Source organism: Grampus griseus (assembly GCF_964374135.1).
Source record: "Grampus griseus genome assembly, chromosome: 8".
NCBI lineage: Eukaryota > Metazoa > Chordata > Mammalia > Artiodactyla > Delphinidae > Grampus > Grampus griseus.
This window is the reverse complement of record NC_139002.1, coordinates 31924441-31952321: the sequence shown is the minus strand read 5'-3', so window position 1 is coordinate 31952321 and position 27881 is coordinate 31924441. Positions and strand designations below refer to the sequence as shown.

The 27881-nt window shown below is 37.0% G+C and overlaps 1 protein-coding gene across 3 annotated transcripts; it reads left to right on the top strand.

The window, feature by feature from the left end:
- Window positions 1–7: 7 nt before the first annotated feature.
- CFAP300 (cilia and flagella associated protein 300) lies at window positions 8–27881 on the top strand (the record flags this gene model as incomplete). Of its 3 annotated transcripts, XM_082661078.1 has the most annotated exons (7): window positions 8–117; window positions 327–408; window positions 11891–11966; window positions 17237–17403; window positions 20881–21053; window positions 26787–26853; window positions 27753–27881. In XM_082661078.1, 7 exons carry the CDS (start codon window positions 8–10, stop codon window positions 27879–27881), a joined length of 804 nt encoding a protein of 267 aa, XP_082517204.1. The 3 variants fall into 3 exon arrangements, with proteins under 3 accessions (XP_082517204.1, XP_082517205.1, XP_082517206.1); XM_082661079.1 differs by lacking the exon at window positions 26787–26853 and having other exon boundaries at window positions 20881–21048; XM_082661080.1 differs by lacking the exons at window positions 17237–17403; window positions 26787–26853; window positions 27753–27881 and having other exon boundaries at window positions 20881–20912.

Here is a 27881-nt window from a genome sequence, read left to right as displayed (position 1 = left end):
TACAGAGATGGCGGCTGGGGAGCTGGTGCCTTTGGGCGGCTACTACTTCAGATTCCTGCCTCAGAAAACCTTCAAGTCTCTGAGCACGCCGGAGACCACCAGCCGGCTCCGCCAGTGGTGAGAGGCCGAGGGGCAGGAAGAGAAGAGCCCCTCGGTCTTCGCGCCTGCGGAGACGCGAGTCGGGCGGCGAGGCGGCCCCTTCCTGAGTGAAACCGGGAGGCAGCAGTAACAGGGGCGAGGGGCGGACTACGTGGGTGGGACGGGCTGAATGTGCTCCCCCAGAGGATGCTACCCCTAGTCGACTGTCTTTCTCTTCTCTGCCCCAGGTCCATGCTGGGTAGAATCAAGGCGCAGGCGTTCGGATTTGACCAGACGTTTCAGGTTTATCGGAAGGATGATTTCGTTATGGTTGGTATGGGGGTTGGAGAGTCCCTTGGACCACTGCTGATTTTACATTTTTTCCCACTTCGGCATAAATTCTTGTGAAGACGCCATTACTTAATGACGTCGTTTTCTTGGAGTTTGAGAATAATAAAAAGGTTCAAATGATCAGTTTTAAGAGGAACTTTTATATTTCGTATCACCATAAATTAGCTCATCTTCAGTATCCTGCCATATAGAACTTTTCTATTTTGAAAAGTCAATCTCTCGCTAGAAAATTGGGTCTCTCTTTTAGTAGGTACACCTAATATTATCCAGCTTTATCACCAGCTTTATTTACTAGGGTTAGCTTCAAAGTACTTCTGGTTGTTTCTCGAAATCAAGTCTACCCTGTGAGTACAGGCTCTATTAGCAGTTCCAATGAAGAATTCCAGAAAAAGTCTTAAGCAGTGGCAGAGTTATTGGAATAAGTCTTTAGCTGGTAGAGGTAGCTGCTTTGAAAAGGGAAAAACTCATTTGAAGGTGCAAATTCTGGTGTGTTTGTTAAATTTCATTCACGTTATTTAAAATCCGGAAGTTTTTTAATCCTCAATTAAATGGAAAATACTGTTATGGTTTGTGATATTATTTTTGCCATTCATGCCCTTCAGGCATTGACTGTAGCATAGTTGACATAGTTTATTTACTCATTCACAAACACTTCCTGAGAGCTACCATGTGCTAGGAATTCTGTCAAGTGGTGGGGTTGCTAGAAGGAACAAGACAGACAGGAGCCTGGCTTTCAAGGATCTTACAGACCCGTGGCAAGACTGCCAACAAATAAAAAAAATCAGATCATCTCATACAGAATGATAGTGCAGTGAAGAAAATATTAGCCTAGTTAAGAAACCAAAATATTTACTGTGAGGGAAATTAGTTTCCCAGGGCTGCTGTAGCAAAGTACCACAAATTGGGTGGCTTAAAACAACAGAAATGTATTGTCTTACAGTTTTGCAGGCTAGAAGTCCAAAAGCAGGGTTATGCTCTCTCTGAAATCTATAGGGACAAATCCTTCCTTACCTCTTCCTAGCTTCTCATGGTTGCCAGCAGTCCTTGGCACTCCTTGGCTTGCAGAACTTGAATCTCTACCTCTGTCAAAGTCCCGTAGCGCTCTCTCATCATGTGTCCATGACTGTGTCTCTTCTCTTTTTATAACAACACCAGTCATTTCGAATTAAGAGCCCACCCTACTCCAGTATAACCTCATTTTAACTAATTTTATCTGCAACAACCCTGTTTCCAACTAAGGTCACTTTCTGAGGTTCCAAGAAGGACATGAATTTTGGGTAGAGGGTTGAGGGTGGAATACTCTTCAACCCTGAACAGAGGGTAAATTGGTTAAATGTCTATTTCCCTTTACCTAAGTTAGTGTTATAATGTTAATATAATATGCCACTGACGATGGCATTAGTGACATTTCTCAAATATTCATGGTAAGATTTGTATAGTTTTTAATATTTTTCATTTATGCCAGTACTGGCTCTCAAATTAATATTTTTTTAAAAGGAGATCAGGATTTTAATTTGCTGAATTTTAGAGTTCTGTACAATTTTTAATATAAGCCATTTACTCAATAAATATTTGTTGGATACTTACTGTATCCCTGCTGGGAGGTATTAAAAAGATGAAGAGACCTGATCCCAGCTTGTAAGTGATGTGTACAGTTTTGGAAGCTAGAAATGTAAAGAACTCTCTACAAGACAAAATAATTTCTATACTGGAGGATATATAAGGTGCCCTAGGCACAAGGAAAACAAAAGATCACTCAATTGGAGGGTCGTTGGTGTCAGAAAAATTTCATGGAGAAGGGTGTAGAATTAATTTGAGTTTTAATAGACACAAAGTTCTTCAACAAAATCAAAATTCATCCATAAAGCACAACAAATTTCCAAATAGCAGGCAATTTTTTTCAAACTAATTTTCAATATCTTCATGTTTATTTATCCTAATTTTTTCCTGTGAGGTAGACAGTATTATTCCCATATTTCAATTTAAAGAACTGTATTCATACAATCATTATTTTTACTCATGTAACTAATTTGGAGGAAATAAAGCACTGTGGCTAAGAGCATGGCCCAGAAGGAGATTTACCTTGAAGCTAATGAATCTTCAGGGCCCCTCACTAGCTAAAGCTCCTCAGTTAGAGAATCCCCTTCCAAGGAACTCAGAGATACTCCAGCAGTATGTTCACATGTTTTTGGAGTTTTTCAAAAGTAGATGTTTTGTATTCTTAGAGTCCCTAAAATCATTTATGCTTAGAGCCCTACAAAACCTGAATCCCCCGCTCATTTGGCCTCAAGTTAGCTGTCTCTGTTCAAATTCCAACTCTTGCCACTTGCTGGCTGTATGACATTGGGCAAGTTACTTAACCTTCTTCAGCCTCTGTTTACTTTTCTGCAAAATGATCACAGTGCTTGTCTTTTTGAAAATGAAAATAATGCTGAATATCTGATGGGATTATTATGAAGATTCAATGAATCATATAAAATATTTAGCAAAATGCCTGGCTCATAATAAGTGCTGTTATTGTTATTAACATTTGTATACTACTTTACAAAGTGTTTTCCCAAAGCAGTAGTGACTCCTGTGTGCCAGATTTAGCTTTCAGCACTTTTTATCCATTTATCACTAATCTTTACAACAATCTGGTAAATTTGGTGTTTTGACCCCCGTTTTACAGCTGAGGAAACTGAAGCTCAGAATGGTTAAATAATTTGTGCAGGCTTGCCCAGCAAATGGCAAAACCCAGGCCTTTGACTCCAACTTTCATTTCATTTCTACTACAAAAACTATAACTGAACAAAGGGCACTGCTTAAACTAGGATTCCAGATTATGAATTTTCCCTTTCAACTTAAAAACAAATTATGTTCCAAAAGTTTATTTGTGAGGTAGTAAGTGGATGGAAGGAAGGAAGGAAATATTCATCCAGCAAATATTTCTTTAGTTCCTAAGTCTGTACAGATGAACAATACACAGTTAAAGAGAAGGAAACAGACCAAAAATTGCATTGCAGAATGAGAAGTGATATAAAATATAACATGCACAAGGTACTGTAGTGGCACAAAAGAGAAAGTGGTCATTTTTGACTGAGGTGGTTAAAGGAGGGTTTCCAAAAGACAGGGCACTTGAGCTAGGGCCTGAAAGATGAGTAGGAGTTTGTCAGGTAGACAAAGTGGAATTATTTTAGACAGACGGGTGGGATGATATTGTATAAGACTTTATGTGCCATACAAAGGAGTTTAGACTTTATCTAGCTGCTGAGGAGTTGCTGAAAGGTTTTCAGCAAGACAGTAATATTTAAAGTACTGAGATCACCTGGCAGAAGTATGGAAGGTAGATTGTTAGGACTGAGTCTGGAAGCAGTGAGAACAAATTGGAAACTGTTATCCTCCAGACAGTATATGGTGATACCCTGAATTAAGACAGGGGCACCGGGATAGCCTGGAGAGACGTTTATGAGAAACGTAGTACTCAAGGGCTGATAAGATAATTGAGAGTTAGGCAAAGGGCAACATGTAGGATGACCAAGTTTTTGATTTGGTTGATTAGAGTGGCCAATTTAAATACACAGAAAGTGGAAAAGAGTATATAATGAAAATGAATTCAGTTTCAGGCATGCTAAATTTGAGGTGCATACAAGTGGAAATATCCTAGATAGTTCAATATATTATCTCACTTTGAGTCTCAAGAGAAAGCTCTGGGCTTAGTATATAGTGTTGGCATCCTCACCATGGACTAGGGATAATGACAGGAATCTTCCATATGTCCTGCAAGGGACCTCCTTAATTTACAGAGTTTTCTGAAGATCCGCACAACACATTATATCTCATGACCAGACTCTGCTTACATCTCAGGACCACATACCACAGAGACTGCTAGGAACTGCAAATGTTTAGCTGAGCACATTGCTGTCCCAAATAAAATTGGGATTCCTTAAGGAAGAAGGAGAGATTTGATATTGGATCAGAAATCAGCAGTCTGCCAGATAGATGATAAAGTCAAACATCTACTTATATTTCATATTTGTGACATATAATAAACATACATTTAAACTGTGTTATATAAAATATTAGTTTAGAAATATGTTTCTACTCTAACATTTTATGAAACAAGTTTATGCAAATCTTCACATGCATTTGACTTCAGTATCTTTGTTATCACTGGAACTAGTTTGTGAATCAAATATTTTTCCAAAGGATATCAGCTTTCCTAAAGCTATCTGAGATTCAGAGAATCCCTTCTAATGTCTCACTGGAAATTCTATAACGCAAAATACCATTTGTACACATTAGGGCAGGGTTTTTTGTTTTCTTTAAAAAAATTCATTCTTCAGGTATATAATTGTGATTTCAATAACAACTTGCTTTGAGGGGCCTTTATGAAGACTTATTTCCATTGGCTCCAGGCCAATTCACTGCAGGCCACTTAACCTACTTCCTTTCATTATGACATTTAAAATGTAATTGTAAGTGGATACCCCCCAGGGATAATTACTAAAACTGAATTAAATTCCCCCTTTTGCTGATTCTTCAGAAGACCTCTAAAAAGCATTCAGAACGAGTATTAATTGGGGTTAATTCCAGCATATGTGTATCTTTTCAAGATATGTATTACATAAATTAAAACAATTGCACAAACACTCTTTATTTGACTTTTTAAAGTTATAAGGCAACTTCCCTTTTTTCTGAAGAATAATTTGGGGGAAGACTTTTGTAATTGGGCATATATGATACCTGTAAATTGTTTACCTTTAACCTCCACCATTAGAATGTGGAGACATGAGAACAGAGACTTTGTCTTGCTTGGCATAATGTAGACATTCACAAATATTTGTTGAATGTACTAATTTTCACCCACATACCTGGTCCTCTCCACTTTTGCCTCTCATTAAACAACATTCATTCTGCCTTATTATTCATGCAAAAATTGTAAGAGTCATCTTTGATTCCTCCTTCTCCCTTTGTCCCTTCTTCTAAATATTCATTGAATCCATCCACTTCTCTCCCTCCCACTTGCTATCATTTTGACATGATAGCATTCTCATGGGAACATCAGACCTTTCTGGATTACAGTAGTACCATCCCTCCTAATCAGTCTCTTTACAGCCCCTCAATTCATCTCCACATTGCAGCAGGAATGAGCTTTTAAAAATATGACTCTAATCACATCTTTCCTCTGTTTACATCTCTTCAGGGTCTTCCAACTGCCCTTAAGCTCAAAATATTGATCAATCTAGATCAATATTAGATTAAGATAAAAAATTTTGATTTGACCTACAAGGTCCTATTTAACTCCCCAACCTCATCAGACCATCAGCCCATCAACTCTGGTCACACTGAACCTCATTACTTGTCTTCAGTGGGAAGTCCCCCTTCCATTCTCCCCTTACAGACTTGACATTTTCTTCATCTTGAAAAATAGTCTTGCCAGTGTCATGCTGGAACCAGCTCAGGACAGCCTAACTGCTAAATTTTCAGGAAGCTTTGCTGGTTGTTAAGCTTTTGGCAACTTGAAATCCACCCTGGAAATCAGCAAGTGCTACAAATCAGGGCTTTTGGCTGGGAGGAAGGGGTATTTAAGAATTTGTTAAGAATTTACCAGTATACCTTTTGCCCAGCTGACTCCTACTCACCTTTTAGATCTAAACCTAAATGTTCTTTCTGCATTAACCTTTCTTCCCAAAACCAGTAGAGTAGATCTACCTATTACGTACTCGCATTATAGCACCCTGCATTTCTTCATAACACTCATAGCGTGTTACTTAATATCTTCCCTTTTAGTCTGTAAACTCTATGAGAGCAGGGACTGCGTCCATTTGATTTTTGGAATTGTGATGTCAAGTGTACTTTCAATTGAGTGATGGGAGCAAGAGCCAGATACAGAAGAATAACTGGTAGACAGAGAAGTGAAACAAGATAGACTCCTCTTTCAAAAAGCTATTTAGGAAAAGAGAGTGACAGCTTAAAGGGAGTGTCAGAATAAGATAAATATTTACTGCAGCAATCTAAACAACAAAGAACAAAGAGTCAACAATCTTTATCAAATCCAACCCTCTCAACCCCTCTCTTCCCACAAGCCTACACAACCACCACTTCTTAGGTGACTTGTTAATGTTTGGTATATATACTTCCATACTTTTGTTTATGTTCATATAAATAGAGGTTTTATTTTGTTTTGTTTTTTCAAACATATTACTTTTAAACTACTCTTTTTACTCAAAATACTTACGGCTTTCCTTCAAATTCAATACAGTAAACGTTTATTGAGTAACTGCTAAATGCCAGGCCCTGGGGATATAGCAGTGAATAAGAAAAAAAGGATATGGAGCTTACATTCTATTCTAATACTTGCTTTTCAATAACTGCATACCATCTAGCATAGATATACTGTGTTCAACCACTTTTATTTTATTATTATTCAGCCATTTTATTCAGTCATTCTACTGATGGGCACTGAAGTTTCCAGGTTTTGACACCACAAACAATACTATTAAAAAAATTCCTTGCACATAAATCTTATCTATTGGTGGTTTCATTTTTATATGACACACACATAAAAGAGGAATTTCTTGGCTCATAAGCTATACATGTTTTTAAAGTTCAAGATAGTATCCAATACTTCCCCAAAGGTGGTAAAAATTCACACTTCCACCAGCAGTATGTAAGAGTGCATATCTTCTGGTACTCTGACCAAAACTCTTTTTATTTTTTTATCTTTTTGGCTGCACTGTGCAGCATGTGGGATCTTAGTTCCCCAACCAGGGATCAAACCCGTGTCCCCTGCAGTGGAAGCACGGAGTCTTAACCACTTGACCACCAGGGAAGTCTGTTACTAGTCTTTTAAAATCTTGCCAATATAATGAGTAAAAATGATATCTTCTGGTTTTTATTTTCATTTCTCTCACTGCTCTTGAAGTTGAGCATCTTTTCATAAGTTTATTGGCTATTTGTAATTTTTACATGACTTTTTGTAGCCTTTGGCTATGTTTAAATCAGGCTGTCAGTTTTTCTTATAAATATTGGGCTTTTTTTAAGCCATTGATGTCATCCTCCCCCACCTTTTTTTTTTTTTTTTTAATTTATTTTTGGCTGCGTTGGGTCTTCATTGCTGCACGGGCTTTCTCTAGTTGTGGCAAGCAGGAGCTACTCTTTGTTGTGGCGCGCTGGCTTCTCATTGCAGTGGTTTCTCTTGTTGCAAAGCACGGGCTCTAGGCACGCAGGCTTCAGTAGTTGTGGCACGTGGGCTCAGTAGTTGTGGCTCGCGGGCTCTAGAGCGCAGGCTCAGTAGTTGTGGCGCACGGGCTGAGTTGCTTCACTGCATGTGCGATCTTCCTGGACCAGGGTTTGAACCCGTGTCCCCTGCATTGGCAGGTGGATTCTTAACCATTGCACCACCAGGGAAGTCCCCTCCCCCACCTTTTAAATCATATTTGTTGCAAATATTTCCTCCCAGTCTATTGTTTTTTTTTTTCTTTACTACTCATCATGGACATCATTATGTTTTCTGACTGCCCAACACTTCTTGAACATACATGTGATTTGGAGTGATTTCCACCTTTCATTTTTTAGGAAGTCCGAAGTGGAATCCAAAACACTTGCCTGTTTTTAGGTATAATTGACATGATATTATATTAGTTTCAGGTATACAACATAATGATTTGATATTAGTATGTACTGCGAAATGATCACCACAGTAAGTCTAGTTATCATCTGTCACCATACAGAGTTACAAAATTTCTTGTGATGAGAACTTTTAAATTTTATTCTCTTAGCAATTTTCAAATATGCAGTACAGGGCTTCCCTGGTGGCGCAGTGGTTGAGAGTCTGCCTGCCGATGCAGGGGACACGGGTTCGTGCCCCGGTCCGGGAAGATCCCACATGCCGCAGAGTGGCTGGGCCCATGAGCCATGGCCGCTGAGCCTGCACATCCGGAGCCTGTGCTCCACAATGGGAAAGGCCACAACAGTGAGAGGCCCGTGTACCATCAAAAAATATATATATATATATATATATTTTATATATATATATATATATATGCAGTACAGTATTATTAATTATAGTCACCATGCTGTCCATTACATACCTATAACTTACTTATTTTGTAACTGGAAGTTTGTACCTCTTCAACCCCTTTCACCCGTTTCATTCACCTCCCAGCCCTTCTCTCTGGCAACAACCAGTGTACTTTCTGTATCTATTTGTTTGGTTTGGTTTGTTCTGTTTTTTTAGATTCTACATATAAGTGAAACGATGGAGTATTTGTCTTTCTCTGTCTGACATTTCATTAACATAATACCCTCAAGGTCCATCTATGTTGTTGCAAATGGCAAGTTTTCATTCTTTTTTATGACTAAGTAGTATTCCTGTGTGTGTGTGTGTGTGTGTGTACACCACAACTTCTTTATCCATTCATTCACCTATGGACATTTAGGTCATTTAGGTTGTTTCCATATCTTGGCTATTGTGAATAATGCTGCAATGAAATAGGGATGCATATAGCTTTTTTGATGTGGACCATTTTTAAAGTCTTTATTGAATTTGTTACCATATTGCTTCTGTTTTATGTTTTGGTTTTTTGGCCCTGAGGCATGTGGTATCTTAGTTCCCCGACCAGGGATCGAACCCACACCCCCTGCATTGGAAGGTGAAGTCTTAACCACTAGACTGACAGGGAAGTCCCTATAGCTTTTTGAATTAGAGTTTTGTATTCTTTGGATAAATACTCAGAAGTGGAGTTGCTGGATAATATGGTAGTTCTATTTTTTTATTTTTTGAGGAACCTCCATACTGTTTTCCGTAGTAGATGCACAAATTCATATTCCCACCAACAGTGCATGAGGGTTCCCTTTTCTTCACATCCTTGCTAACACTTGTTATTTCTTGTCTTTTTGTTGATAGCTATTCTAACAGGTGTGAAGTGATACCTCATTGTGGTTTTGATTTGCATTTCCCTGATGATTAATGTTGAGCATCTTTTCATGTGCCTGTTCACCATCTGTTTGTCTTCTTTGGAAAAATGTCTATTCAGATTCTCTGCCCATTTTTTAAACAGATTTTTAGGAGTTTTGTTGTTGTTATTGAGCTGTATGAGTTCCTTATGTACTTTGGATATTAACCCCTTATCAGATATATGATTTGCAAATATTTTGCCTGTTCAGTAGGTTGCCTTTTCATTTTGTTGATGGTTTCCTTCACTGTGTAATACTTGCCTCTTTTGCACTCAGAGCACAAACCTGGGATCTAGGGCTACCAACCAGATTTATCAGTGCAAAACAAGTTTTTGAAAAGTGAGCAACTTAAGGAAAGAGGTACACACAGAATCCTGAATTTTTATGGCAAAGGTGGTAGCAAAGGCATCCAGCTTTCAGTTAGGGCAGTCCTGGAACAGCAGTAGCCTTGGTGAGGAAAGGATCATGGTAGCTCTTTTTAGTGCTTGATGGGACTATAGCAAGGATGACTGTTTCCTCATCAGGGCAGTTCTACATATGATTTTGTGTTATTCTGAGGGCCCAGCACTTAACCCACTTAACCTGATTCTCTACATCTCCTGATAATTAGGCAGTAGACTGCCTAAGATACTTTTAATAAGTTTCTCTTCAGATCTTTTCAGCCAGAGTCAACTGCTGGTGCCTGGAAATAAAACTCTTGGCTACTTTTATTTCTTTTGCCATACAGAAAGTTTTCATTTTTTAAGAAGTGAAATTTATCACTTTTCTATGTGCCCTTGGATAGAATTAAATTGACAATTACGTTTAGATTTAGATTTAGTTGGGGAGAGTGGAAGCAGTGATTACTTACTTAAGTGGTGCTGGGAAAACTGGACAGCTACATGTAAAAGAATGAAATTAGAATACTCCCTAACACCATACACAAAGATAAATTCAAAATGCATTACAGACCTAGATGTAAGACTGGACACTATAAAACTCTTAGAGGAAAACATAGGAAGAACACACTTTGACATAAATCACAGCAAGATCTTTTTTGATCCACCTCCTATAGTAATGGAAATAAAAACAAAAATAAACAAATGGGACCTAATGAAACTTAAAAGCTTTTGCACAGTAAAGGAAACCATAAACAAGACGAAAAGACAACCCTCAGAATGGGAGAAAATATTTGCAAACGAATCAACAGACAAAGGATTAATCTCCAAAATATAGAAACAGCTCATGCAACTCAATATTAAAAAACAAACAACCCAATCCAAAAATGGGCAGAAGACCTAAATAGACATTTCTCCAAAGAAGATATACAGATGACCAAGAAGCACATGAGAAGCTGCTCAACATCATTAATTATTACAGAAATGCAAATCAAAACTACAATGAGGTCTCACCTCACACCAGTTAGAATGGGCATCATCAGAAAATCTACAAACAACAAATGCTGGAGAAGGTATGGAGAAAAGGGAACCCTCTTGCACTGTTGGTGGGAATGTAAATTGATACAGCCACTATGGAGAACAGTATGAAGGTTCCTTAAAAATCTAAAAATAGAATTACCATATGACCCAGCAATCCCACTACTGGGCATATACCCAGAGAAAACCATAATTCAAAAAGACACATGCTCCCCAATGTTCATTGCAGCACTATTTACAATAGTCAGGTCATGGAAGCAACCTAAATGCCTATTGACAGACGAATGGATAAAGAAGATGTGGTATATATATACAATGGAATATTACTCAGCCATGAAAAGGAACGAAATTGGGTCATTTGTAGAGATGTGGATGCATCTAGAGACCGTCATACAGAGTGAAGTAAGTCAGAAAGAGAAAAACAAATATCATATATTAACACATATATGTGGAACTTAGAAAATGGTACAGATGAACTGGTTTGCAGGGCAGAAATAGAGACACAGATGTAGAGAACAAACGTATGGACACCAAGCAGGGAAAGCACTGGGGGTTTGGGGTGGTGGTGTGATGAATTGGGAGAATTGGACTGACATGTATACACTGATGTGTATAAAATGGATGACTTATAAGAACCTGCTGTGTAAAAATATTTAAAAAATTTTAAAAAGAAGTGAAATTTATCACTTTTCTATGTGCCCCTTGGATAGAATTAAATTGACAATTAGATTTAGATTTAGTTGGGGGGAGTGGAAGCAGTGATTACTTACATCAGCTAATTGGGAGAACAAGGTTGAAAGAAAACAAAATTTTCAAACATTATATAACCTCTTACTTTTCACTGTAAATCATTACTTTCTATTTATTAAATTAGTCCCAAAGGTATCTACTTGGACATAACAGTATTGTTCATACTGTTCCAACTTGAAGGTAACAGAACTTCATTTCTTTATGAAACATTTATTGCTTAAGACATTTTAGCAATTTAAAATTATCCTTCCCCAATTTAAATTAAATGAGATTTTACTATAGTTATTTAAGAAGTTAATTCTTATTACTGTTTATAATAATATATCTAACTTGTTCCCCTCAAATTTGTATTTTAGGCTTTTTTTAAAGATCCAAATGTTATTCCCAATTTGAAGTTACTTTCAGATTCTTCTGGACAGTGGATTACATTAGGTAAACAAAATTTATTTTCATCTCTTCAGATTACTATTTTACTATTATAACAAAATTTTACCTCAGGAATTTTCATTATTAAAATATAAATTGTGAATAATGACTCATTTGCTTGACAACATCAAAGTCAAATATTATCAACTGTGCCAGGCCTGCCCTGCATCATTCTCCTGGTAGTGCACTGCTGCTATCCTGGCTTAACACTTAAGAGCAACTTTTCACTCTTTACATTTGTTTGGAAAGTATTTATTGTGCACCTTTCATGGACTCTGACAGATGCAGGGAACATAAAGGTGAGTAAGAGAAAATGTGTACTCAAGGAACTCACTGATATATTTTAAAATATGTGCAATAGTGTATCAAAGGTGCTAACATAGCAATGGGAGCAAAAGGAAGGGATTGGTCAATTCTACCCAGTGGGAAAAGCTCAGGTAAGATTCCACAGATGTGCGGATGCGTGGGCAAAATCTCAGCTGGGTCAGGGGAATGAATTTCTGGCAGCCACCATGGAACAGTCTTTAAAAATAATATATTAAATCATGGAGGAGAGAGTCTTAAATTCTCAAAAGGAGAACTTCATATAGATAATATTTTCATAGTACGTTGAAACACAGCTAGAAATCTTTAAAGAAAATTACCCAAACATTTAAACACTTAATAACACTCAAATCTCTTAAATAACTCTCAGGTCAAGGAATAAATTGGAGTTAACAGAAAACTATTTTGAAAACAGAAACATGAACACTGTATTTGAAAATTTAGGTTGAGCCCTCTTAACAGAATAAGTTATCATTCCAATTAGAAGAAGAATCTGGTTGGTAATGTGAATATGTGCTCAAGAAAATGTAAGTTGATTTTAAATTAGATGGGGTTGTTTTGGTAAATTCTTACAACGTATTTTCATGGAACTCTAGTGGCCTTACACAAAAATAACTTTTCATGAAGTATTAGTCAAGCACAAGTTTACAAACAGTTCATGATGTTGGACTTAGTAGGTCAAATTTTATTGATCTTGGCTAAAGACCACTGCAAAATTTATAGAACAAAATGTTAGTACAGTGTGATCTTCAGACTACTTACAAAGTTAAACTGAGTACCTAAGCAAATATATTTACCATTTCCAAATCTTCAAAAGGAAATAATCAGAGTCACGTATCATAGTGTTTACAAACCATGTTTACAATAACTTCAGTAAACTCATTTACAAAAGATAACGTTCATTGAAATAGGCATTCTACCTTCCCCCATTTTGGTACATACTTCACAAAACAGCACTGACTTTTTTCTAATTTTTGTAAAAGGCACTGCAAAAAGAAACGTTCTAAAATTCCACATGTACTTGACAGAACCAATTAGAAGTACTCTGAAAAATAGAAGAAGAGGTAGCACTCCATTTCAGGAACAGAAGTTTCTAGTGGATTGCTTGTACTCTTCCATTAACTTGTTTTTAATCTCCTCCTATTTGCTTTTCTTCTTCTTTTTCTCATATATCGGTCATCTTCTCTCTAATTTTACTCTAGGGGCCTTTATAAGCATAAGAAATAGCTTTTGTTTAATGAGAGAAAAGACATTTTTCAAGCAAGTGAACCAGGTTTAAAGAGAATGATGATGGAATCTCCTTCACTACTGGCTACACTGCCTACGTTGCCAATTGTTGGTGCTGATATATCCTTTCAGCCAGCTGCCACGGCCCCCTTCTTTTAGACATACTTTGCCCTTCTTTGGCTGACGTGTAATGGGTGTTTCCTATGTGCTCAGCTAAGGGCATTATGCACATTTACCTCCTTTAATTCTCAAAACAACTCTGAGAGAGGTATTATTGTATGTTCCTATTTCAAAAATGAGGGGTCAGAGGCATGAGCTAAGTAACTTGTGCAGTTTTACATAGCTGGCCAGGTGGAGTTGAGATTCAAATCCAGGCTCTAGAACTCATCTTGCCTCTGTCACTTCCACATTAACGGGGTTTCCAGAAAAGCACCGACTTGGACACTAAATAAAAAGGAGCTATCCAGTGTATTGTAATGCTAGTATTGAGGGGGAAAAAACAATACATTCTTAACTTTCTGTGTGATCTTAGTGATGCATTGTAAAACTTATAAATGCTGGAGACACAATTTAACCAAATTTCTACATAACAGAGAGTGTGTGCTATGCACTGGATTGTGTCCCCTCCCAAATTCTTATATTGAAGCCTTAACTCCTGATGTGACAGTATTTGGAGATGAGGTCTTTGGGAGATTTCAGGTTTAGATAAGGTCTTGAGAGGCCCTCATGATGGGATTAGTGTTCTTATAAGAGTCTGTCACATGTGGACACAGCTAGAAGGCAGCCATTTGCAAGCCAGGAAGAGAGTCCTCACCAGGAACTAAATCAGCTGACATCTTGATTCTAGACTTCCCACCCTATAGAACTGTGGAAAAATAAATGTCTGTTGTTTAAACTACCCAGTCTATAGTATTTTGTGATAGCAGCCCAAGCAGACTAATACAGATTTTGGTACCAAGTGGAGTGCTCCTGTAAAAAGCACCTAAAAATGTGGAAGTAGCATTGAAATTGTGTAATGGTTATAGTCTGTAAGAGTCTTGAGGTGCATGCTAGAATATGGATGTTAAGGTTGATTCTGGTGAGGTCTCAGATGGAAATGAGGAACATGGCATTCGAAACTGGAAGGAAAGCAGTCCTTGTTATAAAATGGCAGAGAACTTGGCTGAACTGTGTTCTAGTGCTTTTGTGGAAAATAGAACTTGTAAGTGGTAAAATTAATATTTGCTGAGGAGATTTCTAAGCAAAGTATTGATGGAGTGGCTTGTTTCCTCCTGAATGGTTATAGTAAAATATGGAAGGAGAGAGATGAATTGAAGAAGGAATTGTTAAGCGGAATGGAACCAGAACTTGAAGATTTGGAAAATTCTCAGCATATCCATATTGCAGAAAATGAGAAAGCTTGTTCTGAAGAGAACACTAAGCGTGTCCTTGAGCAACCATTTGATAAAGAGATCATGGGTGCAACTTATTGGCTTAATCAGCCATTTCAGCAGAAGCCAGATATAGAGATGGGATTGTACCAGCAAAGACACTGCCAGCTTGAACTAAAGGGGACAGAAAAAAATGAGACAAAATGAAGGCTATCAGACTTTTTAGATCCTACAGGCCCAGACCATGGAGCCACTCAACTGTAAGCATGTGCTATTCTTCAAGAAAAGAGAAGGACTGAGAAGGCAATTTAGAGATCATCAGGGTCACCCCCTCAGTTTCAGCAGCACACTTCCTTGGAGGAAGAACCGCCCCAGTAGGTATGGAAAGCAGAACATTGAACCAAAGAGGATTATTCTTGAGGCTTAAAGTCTAATGGAATTTGCCTTGCCAAGTTCTAGGCTTGCTTGGGACCATCACCCCTATCTTCTTTCCTATTTCTCCCTTTCGGAATGTAAACGTCTATCCTATGCCTATCTCACCACTGTATTTTGGAAGCATGTAACTTGTCTTGTTTTGCAGGTTCTTAGCTGGAGAGGAATTTTGCCTCAGGATGAATTGTACCTCAACTCTCACCCATATCTGATTTAGATGATATTTAGATGAGACTTTGGACTTTAGGGTTGATGCTGGAATGAGTTAAGACTTTTGGGGCTGTTGGGATAGAATCAATGTATTTTTCATGTGAGAAGGACATGAATTTGGGGGTCCAGGAGCAGAAGGCTGTGGACTGGATTGTGTCCCTTCAAAATTCATATGTTGAGGTCCTCCTAACCCCACCCATGACCTCATCTAACCCTAATTACTTCCCCAAAGACTCCATCTCAAAATACCATCACTTTGAGGGTTAGGGCTTTAACATATGAATTTTGGAAGGACACAATTCAGTCCACAGCAAGTTCTGTTTCTATGTTTCAGATTAAGTGGTTTAAATTCAATTACCTTCTCTCACCATCCACACCCTCCTGCCACTCCCCAAATCAGACCTAGGGTAGATTTATTAAAATGGCATGTTGCCCAATGTCAGTCCCTCATCCTATGGCCAACAACCCATCTTTGAAAATTGTCTGGCTTTATACGGCTCTTGTTCTTTGGTCTTCCAATATTACTCAGACCTACTCTGTCATTTTCTAGGGTCTTCTTTTTACTTTAATCTTCCAAAGGATTTTGCTTCTAGAACAAAAGGAGCTTTTCTTAGCAGCATATCTTTTGCAATAACTGAGGCATGCACAGTTCTTGGCTCCAGGCATTCTTCTTGCCTCCACACTAGCCCAGCTCAGGATCAGAATGAGAGCGACAGGTCCTAGCAAGACTCTGGGTGGACAGCCAGAGGAAGGAAGTGCAAATAATCACCAACATTACTCTTCTCAAGCTCAAATTGCTTCTCAGGTCAGAGATCCAGCAAATATATTGGGGAGAGGACACACCATATCTAAGTCTGCAATCGTCCTAGAACTTTGAACAAGGAGAACTCTACCCCTTTATATCTGAGTGAGTGCGTGTGCGTATCTAGGTGCATAAAGGAGAGAAACCGATTGAGTGACTCACTGAGGCAATAATAAAAGTATTCACCTTAATCTTTATGTCTTTTTGCAATTTAATAGAACCTCTAGTAACAGAAAATCCATTCCTGAAAGACACATTCAGGAAATAAATGGGGGGGGGGTGTTGGTGTGGAAATGGGAAGAACTAGAGCTACAAGAGAAAAATAGAACACCATGATTTCAAATTTCTCTAACACTTGTAATAACTTGATTAGGGCCTGGTTTGAAATTTACCTTGATTTGGAAAACCTTTTTTTTGTAATAAACACTATAAGTGAGATCACAAGGGAGAAATTTTTAAATGGAGAGAAACATTTTCAGAATACCCTCAGTGACTTTAGAAACATCCTTACTTATGTTAATTAAAATTTTTGTAATATGAATTATTAAGCATAATACAAATCCAAAATCATATGAAGCAATTTCTATGTTTTATAGGCAATTCTGATATATACATTAAAACTGATCTAAGAACCTCCTACTACACAATAAATATTTCATTTTCAAGTATTTTTTAATTTACATATCCTTCATCTAGGCCTGAAATGGTAAAATTTTGTTATCAACTTTTAATAATTAATAAAAATAAACAACCTGCAAAATAAGAATTTAATAAAATCCCTAAACTAATGTGTCTTTTAAATATATCAAAACATACGTTGTATTTGATTACTTCTTAGAATCTCTGCAGAGTGATATTTGTTTTGGCAATAATTGAGAGTACTAAATTAATTTTTATATCTCTTTATTCAGGAACTGAAGTGAAAAAAATTGAAGCTATAAACGTTCCTTGCACACAGCTTTCAATGTCATTTTTTAATCCGTTATATGATGAAGATATTGTACGAGAGAATGGACATATTGTTAAATGTTTAGATTCTTTTTGTGATCCCTTCCTTATTTCTGATGAATTACGAAAAGTAAGTACAGAATTTTAAATTTTCACAATAGAATTTCATTTCAGGAAATGCTTAATGTCAAAAACTTTTGCCTGCCTGAAACCCATAAATTACCTCTTATCAATGAATAATGATCAGTCATAATCATTACCCGGGTAGGTTTCTTCTTGGATGGCACTTTTCTTACCAACTTGATTATGTGTGTATTTCATTAGTTGTCAGTGGGCTTCTACTGACATCTAATGGGTAGAGGCCAGGGATGCTGCTAAGCATCATGCCATGCACAGGACAGTCCCTACAGCAAAGTTATCTGGCCCAAAATGTAGTGCTGAGGTCAAGAAACTCTGGCCGATTTAATTGATGACTATTTTTCTTCAATATTTTCTCTTAACATATCAAATGAATATTTAAAAACATCCCTGGAGGGAAATAATCTTTTAATCTCATTGCTGAGATCAAAAAGGCATTTGATTAACTAAGTTAACTTTTGTTTTAATGAGAGGCATACTGAACTTGGCATCAGAAGACATGGATTATTTTCCTAATTCCTGATTTATTATTTACAAGATAATAATAACCTTAGGCAAGTCATTCAATATCTTGAGCCTCAAGATCTTATCTGTACAATATGGAAATTAAAATGCCCATTCTACCTTCTTCCTAAAATTGTTGAGAAAGCATTTTATGAAATGCTGTTAAAATGAAATATCATCATTATTATTATTTTAATTGATGAGAAAGAGTATTTACAAAACGGTCAAAAATTAGGGCTATCAAATAGATGTACGTTCAAATCTAGGCTCTGTCACTTTAATAACTGTCATACTTAACCTCTCTAAGCTTTAGTTTCTTCATATATGAAATAGGAATAATGTAAGAATTATGTGACATAATGCATTTAAAGTGCTTTACTGAATACTCAGCACTTAGTAAGATTTCAATAATATGAACTACTACTAATTACTATTATTATTATTATACATTAAGAGAGAAGGAAGATGTACAAGTCTAATGTATTACAAATGCAGATAGAAATGAAACAGGGAGGCTACTGATATATCGTTCTGGACACAGGAATCTTGTCTGTAGGGGACGAGGGAGCATCCAGCCAGTCCATACATTGATCTTCACTAAGACAGTACCTAAAAGGACTCACTCCTACACCATCACTTCTACAGAGAGAGCCTCAGCAATGACGTTTGTTTGTTTGTTTGTTTGTGTTACGCGGGCCTCTCACTGTTGTGGCCTCTCCCATTGCGGAGCACAGGCTCCGGACGCGCAGGCTCAGCGGCCATGGTTCACGGGCCCAGCCGCTCCGCGGAATGTGGGATCTTCCTGGAACGGGGCACGAACCCGTGTCCCCTGCAGCGGCAGACAAACTCTCAACCACTGCGCCACCAGGGAAGCCCAGCAATGACGTTTTAAAAGGAGGATTTGTGGGACTTCCCTGGCTGTCCGGTGGTTGAGACTCCGTGCTTCCAATGCAGCGGGCACGACTTCGATTCCTGGTTGGGGAACTAGGATGCGGCGCGGCCAAAAAATAAAAATAAAAGGAGGGTTTGCTCTTCACCAGAATACCCTGCAAAACTGCCTCCCGCTTATTTATTGCCATGAGTAGCACCTCTATTCAGGAAGGGCCGGGGCTCGGTGTTTTTTGCTGATTGCCTGTATGTTTTGCTCTTGTGTTCTTTGCCGCTCTGTGGCAACAGAGCGGGCTTTAACTTGGTTGCTTTCCGGCTGAAAAAAATATAAATAACTTTTAGCTTTAGCCTGAACTAGAAAGGGCCCTCCCATTGTGTAGCAACACAGATTCTGTTGGCACACTGTGTAATTAAGTTCTGATAATAGCCTCTTTCCTGACCACTGCTCAGAAGTTGGACTCATTAACCATTGCCTATCTCCTCTCTGAGGGCTACACAACTAAACAGATCTGTATGTGAATAGAGAGGGAGATCAGACATAAAATGCTATTGTTTTAACATTCACTCCAAAAATGTTTTTAATTATAATTTTTTAATTGCACAGCCTAATCAATTCAATATATGAGTCCTTGTGTAAGGAATGTGTAAACTATTCATCCCTAAGGGCTTTTGTCACCCTTGTATTAAGCCAAATCTTTAGGTGGCTGCAAACTTGGGTTTTAATATCACATTATTTCCTTATAGAGAGAGAGGGAGGGAGGGAGAGGAGATGTTACAGGTCTTATATGTGGCACACAGAGAGCAATAAACTGTGGACCACTTCCTCTTACATTTTACTACATATAACTTCAGCTTTCATCAAGTCATTATAAGTAAACTACATATAGACAACACCATAGAGTTTATTGCTTTTTAATGCCTCTTATATAATGACCTTGTAATGATTTTCATTTGAGATTGAGGTAAATAAAATGTGAAGTTTAATCAATTTTCCTAATAAACAGTGTACTTCTTACTGCTAGACAGTGATTGTTATATGACTCATATATCCTTCCTTTACCTATGTGATAGCATTAAGTGTTATGCACAATTTTTATAGCTTTTTTCCATCTAGAGTTTCTTATGTGTATTTATGTTTGTGTTAAGTGTATGGTAAGGTTAAATGTCATGCACAATTTTTAAAACTTTTCTCCATGTAGAGTTCCTTATGTGTTTTTATTTTCTCTTCCCACTTTATATCTTGGTTACATTCTCTTGTCTTTTATTATTTTTATCTTACTGTATCCATATTTTATTATTAGCTATTTCACATTCTTTTTTCAAGTAAATGGGCTATAAGCAATTCAATAAAAGGAATATATTTTGTAGTATACATCCATCACCTGTTCATGTCCACTACAGTCAACAAATTAAGCAATTGTCTGTAATGCCCAATGGTGTAAGAAAATCCCCCACATCAGACCTAGTCAAACTATTTTCTGAAAGAGGTAGCAAGGTGTCAAGAGAGCAAGCATCCATGTAGCTTGGTGATGTGTAAGGTGATATTATTAGAGGAGAACAGAAGAAGAGGTGATTATGAGGCTCCAGCTACCGGAATAGTTCAAAATGGTGTAACTGTGGGCATAAGGAAAATAGTAATCCAAACACTATGAAAGGGCTTAGAAAATGACCATTTGTGTTTAACCTCTTGATGGAAGCAAAGACTATGGACCTTATGGGATGGAGAAGTTTCTCCATTTATTTATACTCCCATTGTTTCCAAATGAGATTCACAGTGACTCAACTCTAAAATTTCAGTAGCACTGAAACAATTACTAAAGATATAAACTAGAACAAAGAAAGCAGAAGAGAAGGCTTATGTTTAGATTTATTCCTTTCACTGTCTGTACCTGATAAAATGATAGAATGGAGGGACAATAAGCACAGGTCTCGCAGATCATTTTCTCCATTGCTTCAGGATTGGTTCTGAAAATAGGTCTAAAATTACTTTTAAACATATAAACTGGAACTTTTGAAAACATAAAAATTAGAACCTCAAATTATGTTACATTGAGATGAATTTTATCATCTTACATAGGTTTTGCTAGTGGAAGACTCAGAAAAATATGAAGTATTCAGCCAACCAGATAGAGAAGAGTTCCTGTTTTGTCTTTTCAAACATCTTTGCCTTGGTGGAGCCCTTTGTCAATATGAAGATGTACTTAATCCATATCTGGAAACAACAAAGCTTATCTATAAGGATCTAGTGAGGTAATGTTGCTTGATTACAATATGTAAATCTCTGGTTAATAGAGCAAATTATTTATTTAACTCTGGTAGGATTACCCAGCAACTATTTGTGGATCTATTAACAACCAAAGTGAGTAAAAATAGTGCCACCCTGACCCCCTCGTCAGAGCCTCCTTATTCTCTTCCAGGCTACAAAATTTCTAGATTTCCCTGACCCTATTTTAGTCCTCAGTCCTCTCAGCTGCCTCTTGTCCTTGTTTTCTCATCCAGACCTGTCACCCACTCCATCCCTTACTAGCAACTGCCTTCTTCCAGGTCTCCCTTTTATCCCTAGGCCTTCTTTTAAATCTCAAGGGGACATGAGCTCCCTCAGGGTGTTTGAACTTGCTTGACTAATATTGATGAATATAATAGTAAAAAAAATTATTACCTTTGTTCTAAAGAGGTAGAAGAATTTTCACCTAAGTGTTAATCTTTTCAAAATTAATCCTAAATTTGTTTTAGGTATTCCACTAGGGCTTTTTTTTTTTTTTCCTTTTTGAAGACCAAGTGAGGATAAAGACTTTACAAATCTTTTATTTATGCTTTTATTTTAACTGGAGTGAACATTCTTTAGTTGGGTTTTTCAGTGATGAAGATATTGGATCATCTTTATAGGCAAAGGGGATAGGAACAAGTAAAAGCAAAAGTTCCCAGAGTTTAGTTACACAATTTTACTTTTTAAAAAATATTTATTTATTTATTTATTTATTTATTTATTTATTTATTTATTTTATTCTTGGCTGCGTTGAGTCTTCGTTGCTGCGTGCAGGCTTTCTCTAGTTGCAGCAACCGGGGGCTACTCTTTGTTGCAGTGCACGGGCTTCTCATTACGGTAGCTTCTCTTGTTGCGGAGCACGGGCTCTAGGTGCGTAGGCTTCAGTAGTTGCGGCACGCAGGCTCAGTAGTCGTGGCTCGCGTGCTCTAGAGCGCAGGCTCAGTAGTTGTGGCTCATGGGCTTAGTTGCTCCGCGGCATGTGGGATCTTCCTGGACCAGGGCTTGAACCTGTGTCCCCTGCATTGGCAGGCGGATTCTTAACCGCTGTGCCATCAGGGAAGCCCCACAATTTTACTTTAATAGGAAAACAACAGAATTAGATTCTCATCAAACTCTTTTTTTTTTTTTTCTTTTTTGCGCTACGCGGGCCTCTCACTGTTGTGACCTCTCCCGTTGCGGAGCACAGGCTCCGGACGTGCAGGCTCAGCGGCCATGGCTCACAGGCCCAGCCGCTCTGCGGCATGTGTGATCCTCCCAGACCGGGGCATGAACCCATGTCCCCTGCATCGGCAGGCGGACCCTCAACCACTGCACCACCAGGGAAGCCCCTCTCATCAAACTCTTGATTGTTACTTTACTTATCCTCAACACCTCAATTCTCATATCCATTGCATGTGTCATACAGCTATACAACAAACTGCATGATTCAGTTATTCTACTGAGTTTATTTTTGATATAGTTTTAAAAACAGAAAAGTATTTCTATAATCTGTCTCTGATATTTATGAAAAAGTTATTGTGTCAATACAAAAAGATTGTTGGAAGAGAAATTATAGAAACAGAATTTCAGAAATAACATGCACATACCTACATCAAACATATTCTGTTCTTATCATTTGCAGCTCATGAAAACTTACAAGACTGCTTCTAGCACTCCTGCTAGATACTCCTCGGTGTACCCTAAACACACACACACACACCACACACACACACACACACCCCACACACACACACAAACACACACACCACAGCCACCACAGTGTTGTACCTCATCAACCACATGAACCTGTGGAATTCCTCACTACCATGTGCTGTAGAGGAAGAGATTCTATTAGAGATATTTGAAACAGAAATAACTTTAGAACCTAAACATTGAAGAAACTGCTATTTTTTACAACATTCCCTTCCCTGAATTCTCACTTGTGATACTCTTCTATACTTTTTGGGTGCTAAGAAAAAGTATGACTCAAAGAGTATGACCACTCATAAAATGAGTATCCAAAATTCATGACATCTTACAGAAAGGATAAGAATTGTGTCCATGGAATCACTTAATCAGGCAACCAGCAAGTGTTAACATTGGGCACTGAACTCGACCAAGCACTAAAGAGTGCAAGAGGAGGCATCAGGCAGTCTCTGACCTTAAGGAAATTACAAGTTAACATAGTAAATAATAGTAAAGTAATTGTTTAAAATATTTTATAAGTAAACATTTTTTTATATAATCAAATGTTCAGTTATTATAGGCAAATATTTACAGCTCTTTATACTGTAATAAAAACCCTGGAAGTTCAAAAGAAAAAATTGTCAGTGTGGGTGTGAGCAATCAGGGACGTCTTGATAGAGTCAGGTCCACAAGGGCCAGCAAAGAGAGGGGCAGTCTTTTCCCAATTCAGGGACGATGCATCACAAGTCTGTCATTCTAGGGGAGACTGGGAAGGAGACCAGCCCAGTTACAGCATTACTTTTCTCTGAGACCCATTAAATATTTCTCTCGATGATCCAAGTTAAGCATGCTTATGAATTTCCTTGCTGAATGAGGAGAGGATGTGAAATTGTCTTCCCAAAGCAACTTCAGTAGAAAATTATTAGAATAAATATTTGCTTGAGATGGCTTAGGTGCCAACACAAAGCAACTAAATGCGTTAAATGACCTCAAAATCCCTTAGGAGCTATGTTGGTTTGCTTATCATATGCACTACATGGGGCTTTTCTAATATTAGTCGTGCTGATTTGGGTCAGATGCTGTGTCAGTTGGTTAAGGTAAAGATACAGGTTGGTTCAACATACCATTTATCAAGGGGTGTATAAGTAGAGGAAGCACAAGTGGAACTTGAAGTATCATCAGTAATTTCTCAGAATTCTGAGCCATGTATCTAATAAAGTCATTTGTACAAGCTAACTTAACCAAGACGGATGTTTTTTCCTGTTCCTTTACTTGAGTTTTAGGTGTTTTTACATGCTTTAGAAAAATGTTTGCTATCTTTCTAATTAAACATGCAGTAGCTACCTTACATTATCTAACCTGCACTTGCAGATAAACATTGTCCCTGATTCATTCTAGCAAAGAAGTCCATCCCTTATGTTTGTAGATGTTGAGGGCACATTTCAGAGCCTGATTTTAGGGGTCTCTGACTCAAACAAAAAGGTAAAAACATTCTTAAGATATTTTCTCCCTCATCCATTATTACAAGTCCTATAAAAGACATCTTTTAAAGGTTTTGGAAAATGCCTTATTTTCAAGGATTATGGTCCCTTTAAATTGCATAAGCAATACTTCAAAACCATTTTCTTGGAGAGCAAATGATCAATTGTTTCATTGCATCTCAAAAATAATTCTATAGTTACTAATGGTGCCTGTGTCTTTCCTACTTTAGACATTAAACACATGCTTTTGCCAAAGTTTTAGGAGACGTTCTCCGAAATACATATCTGCCCCAGATTTTATGATTTGAACTGAGAGTCTTAGATTATGCCCTTCAGATGCTAATTAAACGGTGGGGCCCTTGTGTCTTAAAATGAGCAGAGTTAGTTAGAATGGTCTGTACACCATAACGTTTAGAGTCAATATGGGACTGATGCTCAGAAATTAGCACAAATGATATTGATAAGAAACCAATCATTACACTATTTCTAAACCATTAATACAATCATACTTTTTAAAAGCACTACATGGAAATTATGTTCCAGCATCCTTAAAAACTATGGTTACCTGAAGAGTGAATTAGTGACTGCCAAAAATCTGTTATAATGCAATTATTAGTAGAACACCCTAGGGCACAAATGAATATCACTTCACATTTCCTTTTCTTTTTTTCTTATGAGATATAGGACAGGTGATAATATACTTTGCTTGACCTATAAAAAATTAGACAAATTGTCTTAGAGATATTTTAAAGTAACAGTAATACAGGATCAGCAGTAATAAAATGGAATAATATGATTTATTTCCATTAGGAACCAACTCCTAATAATGTACAAATGTAGTTTCTTTTTAAAAATAATACACCTATGGTATGTGTTTGTATGTGTTAAGTGATTACTATGTGAAGTATCAAATACTAAATTTCCTCTAAGTTTATTTGATAAGCACAAACTTTTACAGGGGCTCTTTTTTTTTAAACTGAGGAGTAATTTACATACAGTAAACTGAACAAATCGTAGTGTACATAAGTTCAGTGAATTTTTATATATGTTTACACCCATATAACCACCTCCAGATCAGTATTTAAAATTAGATATAACCATAGATATGTTCTGTATTTTGATCTGGGTGGTCATACAGGTGTATGCAAACGTTTTATATGTAGTGGTGATAGTCTTCTCTCAGATAAGCATGAAATTTTAAATGTAGTCTCCAACTTTCCAGCAGTGTATCTTACACATTAGAGAAATAAAGGAAAATGACCTCAACTTATGTTATAGAAATATATGGAAATCAATTTAATTGCATGATTCCTGGGTTTAAATTTGAATGAAATGTTTTAAAGATGAAAACTGCCTAAGAATCTTGAACCCTAAACCCTGAAATGGCTTGCATCTGGTCATCTCTAACAGGTGCACAAGCTCAAACACACATGCATGCACACCCTCCCACAGAGTCCCCCTTCTTCCTCCTCCTCTCTCTTTCTCCCCATTTCTTTACATATGTAGTGAAGGGAAAGAAGTACTTTTACCTGATAAAGTGAAGAAGAGGGATATCTTCCTTTAAATTTAACCTTCACATGTAACACATGGACAATACCTTTGATGTATATGAATTTAGAGTAGGTATAAGATAAACAGGTGAGGTGTAGGGAAAGAAAACTGGACTCTATATCACCTAAATTCTATTCCCAGACATACCACTTTTAGTTGGAATGTCTGAAATGTATCATTTAACTGCTCTATTTCTATTATCTGTAAAATTGGCAAAATAATGCCTACCTCACTGAGTTGTGTGATCTTTACATGAGGTAAAGTATATAAAGGTATTTTGCAAATTGTAAAGCATTATAAATATGTGCATATATTTATATATGAATTAATGTATAAATATATATCTGTAGATTATTTCCTCAATCCTCAGTTTGCTTCCTCACTATATATTGCTACAGATTATCTTTTGTAGGGAGAGTAACTGAAAGAGAGCTATGAGAGAAAGTGATTTTAATAGAATATAATTTAGTAATAAATAATTTAATAAATAGTTTTCATATACATTACTCCACCTAATTCTCATATAATCCTAAAGGGAACCATATCCTACCCAGTCTGCATATGAGAAAGTTGAGGTTCAGAAAGGTTAATCTTGCCTAAAGTGAAATAACAAATCAGTGGCAGAACTGTCATTTATGTTCAGCCTGTTTAATTCTTCAAGTTTAGTATGTTTTTATCTACCCCTTACGGCTGTTTACACTTCAGTCTGACTTTAACCAATTCTCGTTTTTCCAGTAATTGTCTCTGGCCTAGGAGTCTTTTCATCATCTGAGTCTCAAACTGACCTCAAACCCTCTAACTGTAAAATTCAATTTTTTGCAATTTCAATTCAGTTAACGTTGCCCTATCCTTTGATGAAACCACAGATGCCATTCTTTTCAAACTACTTAATTGGATATTCTGTATTTCCATGTTATATATGGATAAGAACACCTGAATACTAAAAGGGATCAACATCTTAAATGTATTATGCCAGTGCTTGTTATATTTTAAAATGTTCCCTTTTCCTCCCTATTTTAGTGTTCGAAAGAATCCTCAAACCAAGAAAATACAAATTACCTCTTCTGTCTTTAAAGTTACAGCATATGTAAGTGTTGAGGGAAAATGTGCAACCAACCCATCTAATTATTTGTTATTAAGAGGACTGTAATAACTGGAGATAGCAACTAGGACGATGTTAAACCTCAGAGAGGAATAGCTAACAGAACATATACCTGTATATACAGAACATAGTTAACATAAACTAAATAGTTTTCTGTTAAAATTAAAAGTTGATAAGGTATGCTTTTATTTGGAGAAAGTATGAACATTTTTCCCCGGCTTCTTTTCTGTTATCCATGTCTAATAATAGTTCTTTCTTATTTTAGAGCTAAATCTGTGGCTCAGATGAGGTAGAACACAGTTCTTTAGCCTGTCAAATGATAATTTGGGGGCAAATAAGTAAGAATGACATAAATGTCTTTATATCACAGAATCTGATACTTGAATTTTAGTATCACACAAAAGATTGTTAATACATATGAAGCAGTTCCTAAGTATCTGTATTCAATCATTTAACAATTATCTTTTGAATACCTACTGTGTATCAGCTACTGTGCGGGACTAGAGCCCAGTGATAAACAAAAGAAACATAGTCCCAGCCCGCATAGTATGTATAGACCATGTTCTGAAAAAAGCAAAGATAGAGGAAAAATGCAAAATAAATTTTTGCAATATTAGGACTTTTTTCAAAGATAGAATTTACTTTGGACTATAAATTCCTTAAGGTCAAGAATTATGCATGTTTGCATAGTACATATGTATTGTTAGCATAGTAAGTAGACTGTGCTGCCCACAAATATTTTAAAATAGTAGTTAACTGCCAATTTATTGTCAAAGATTTGATATGTTTCATGACATTTTACCACAAAATATATAATAGCTAAATATGTTGATTATTATTTAAATGTAGTTGTATACTAAATAATTTGGGTTTATCTTTTTCAGGATTCTGTTGGTATGTGTTACCCTTCAACAAAGAGTCACGAACAAACATTTTCTTACTTTATTGTGGATCCTATCATGCGTCATGTTCATGTTTTATACCACTGTTATGGCGTGGGGGAAATGTCTTAA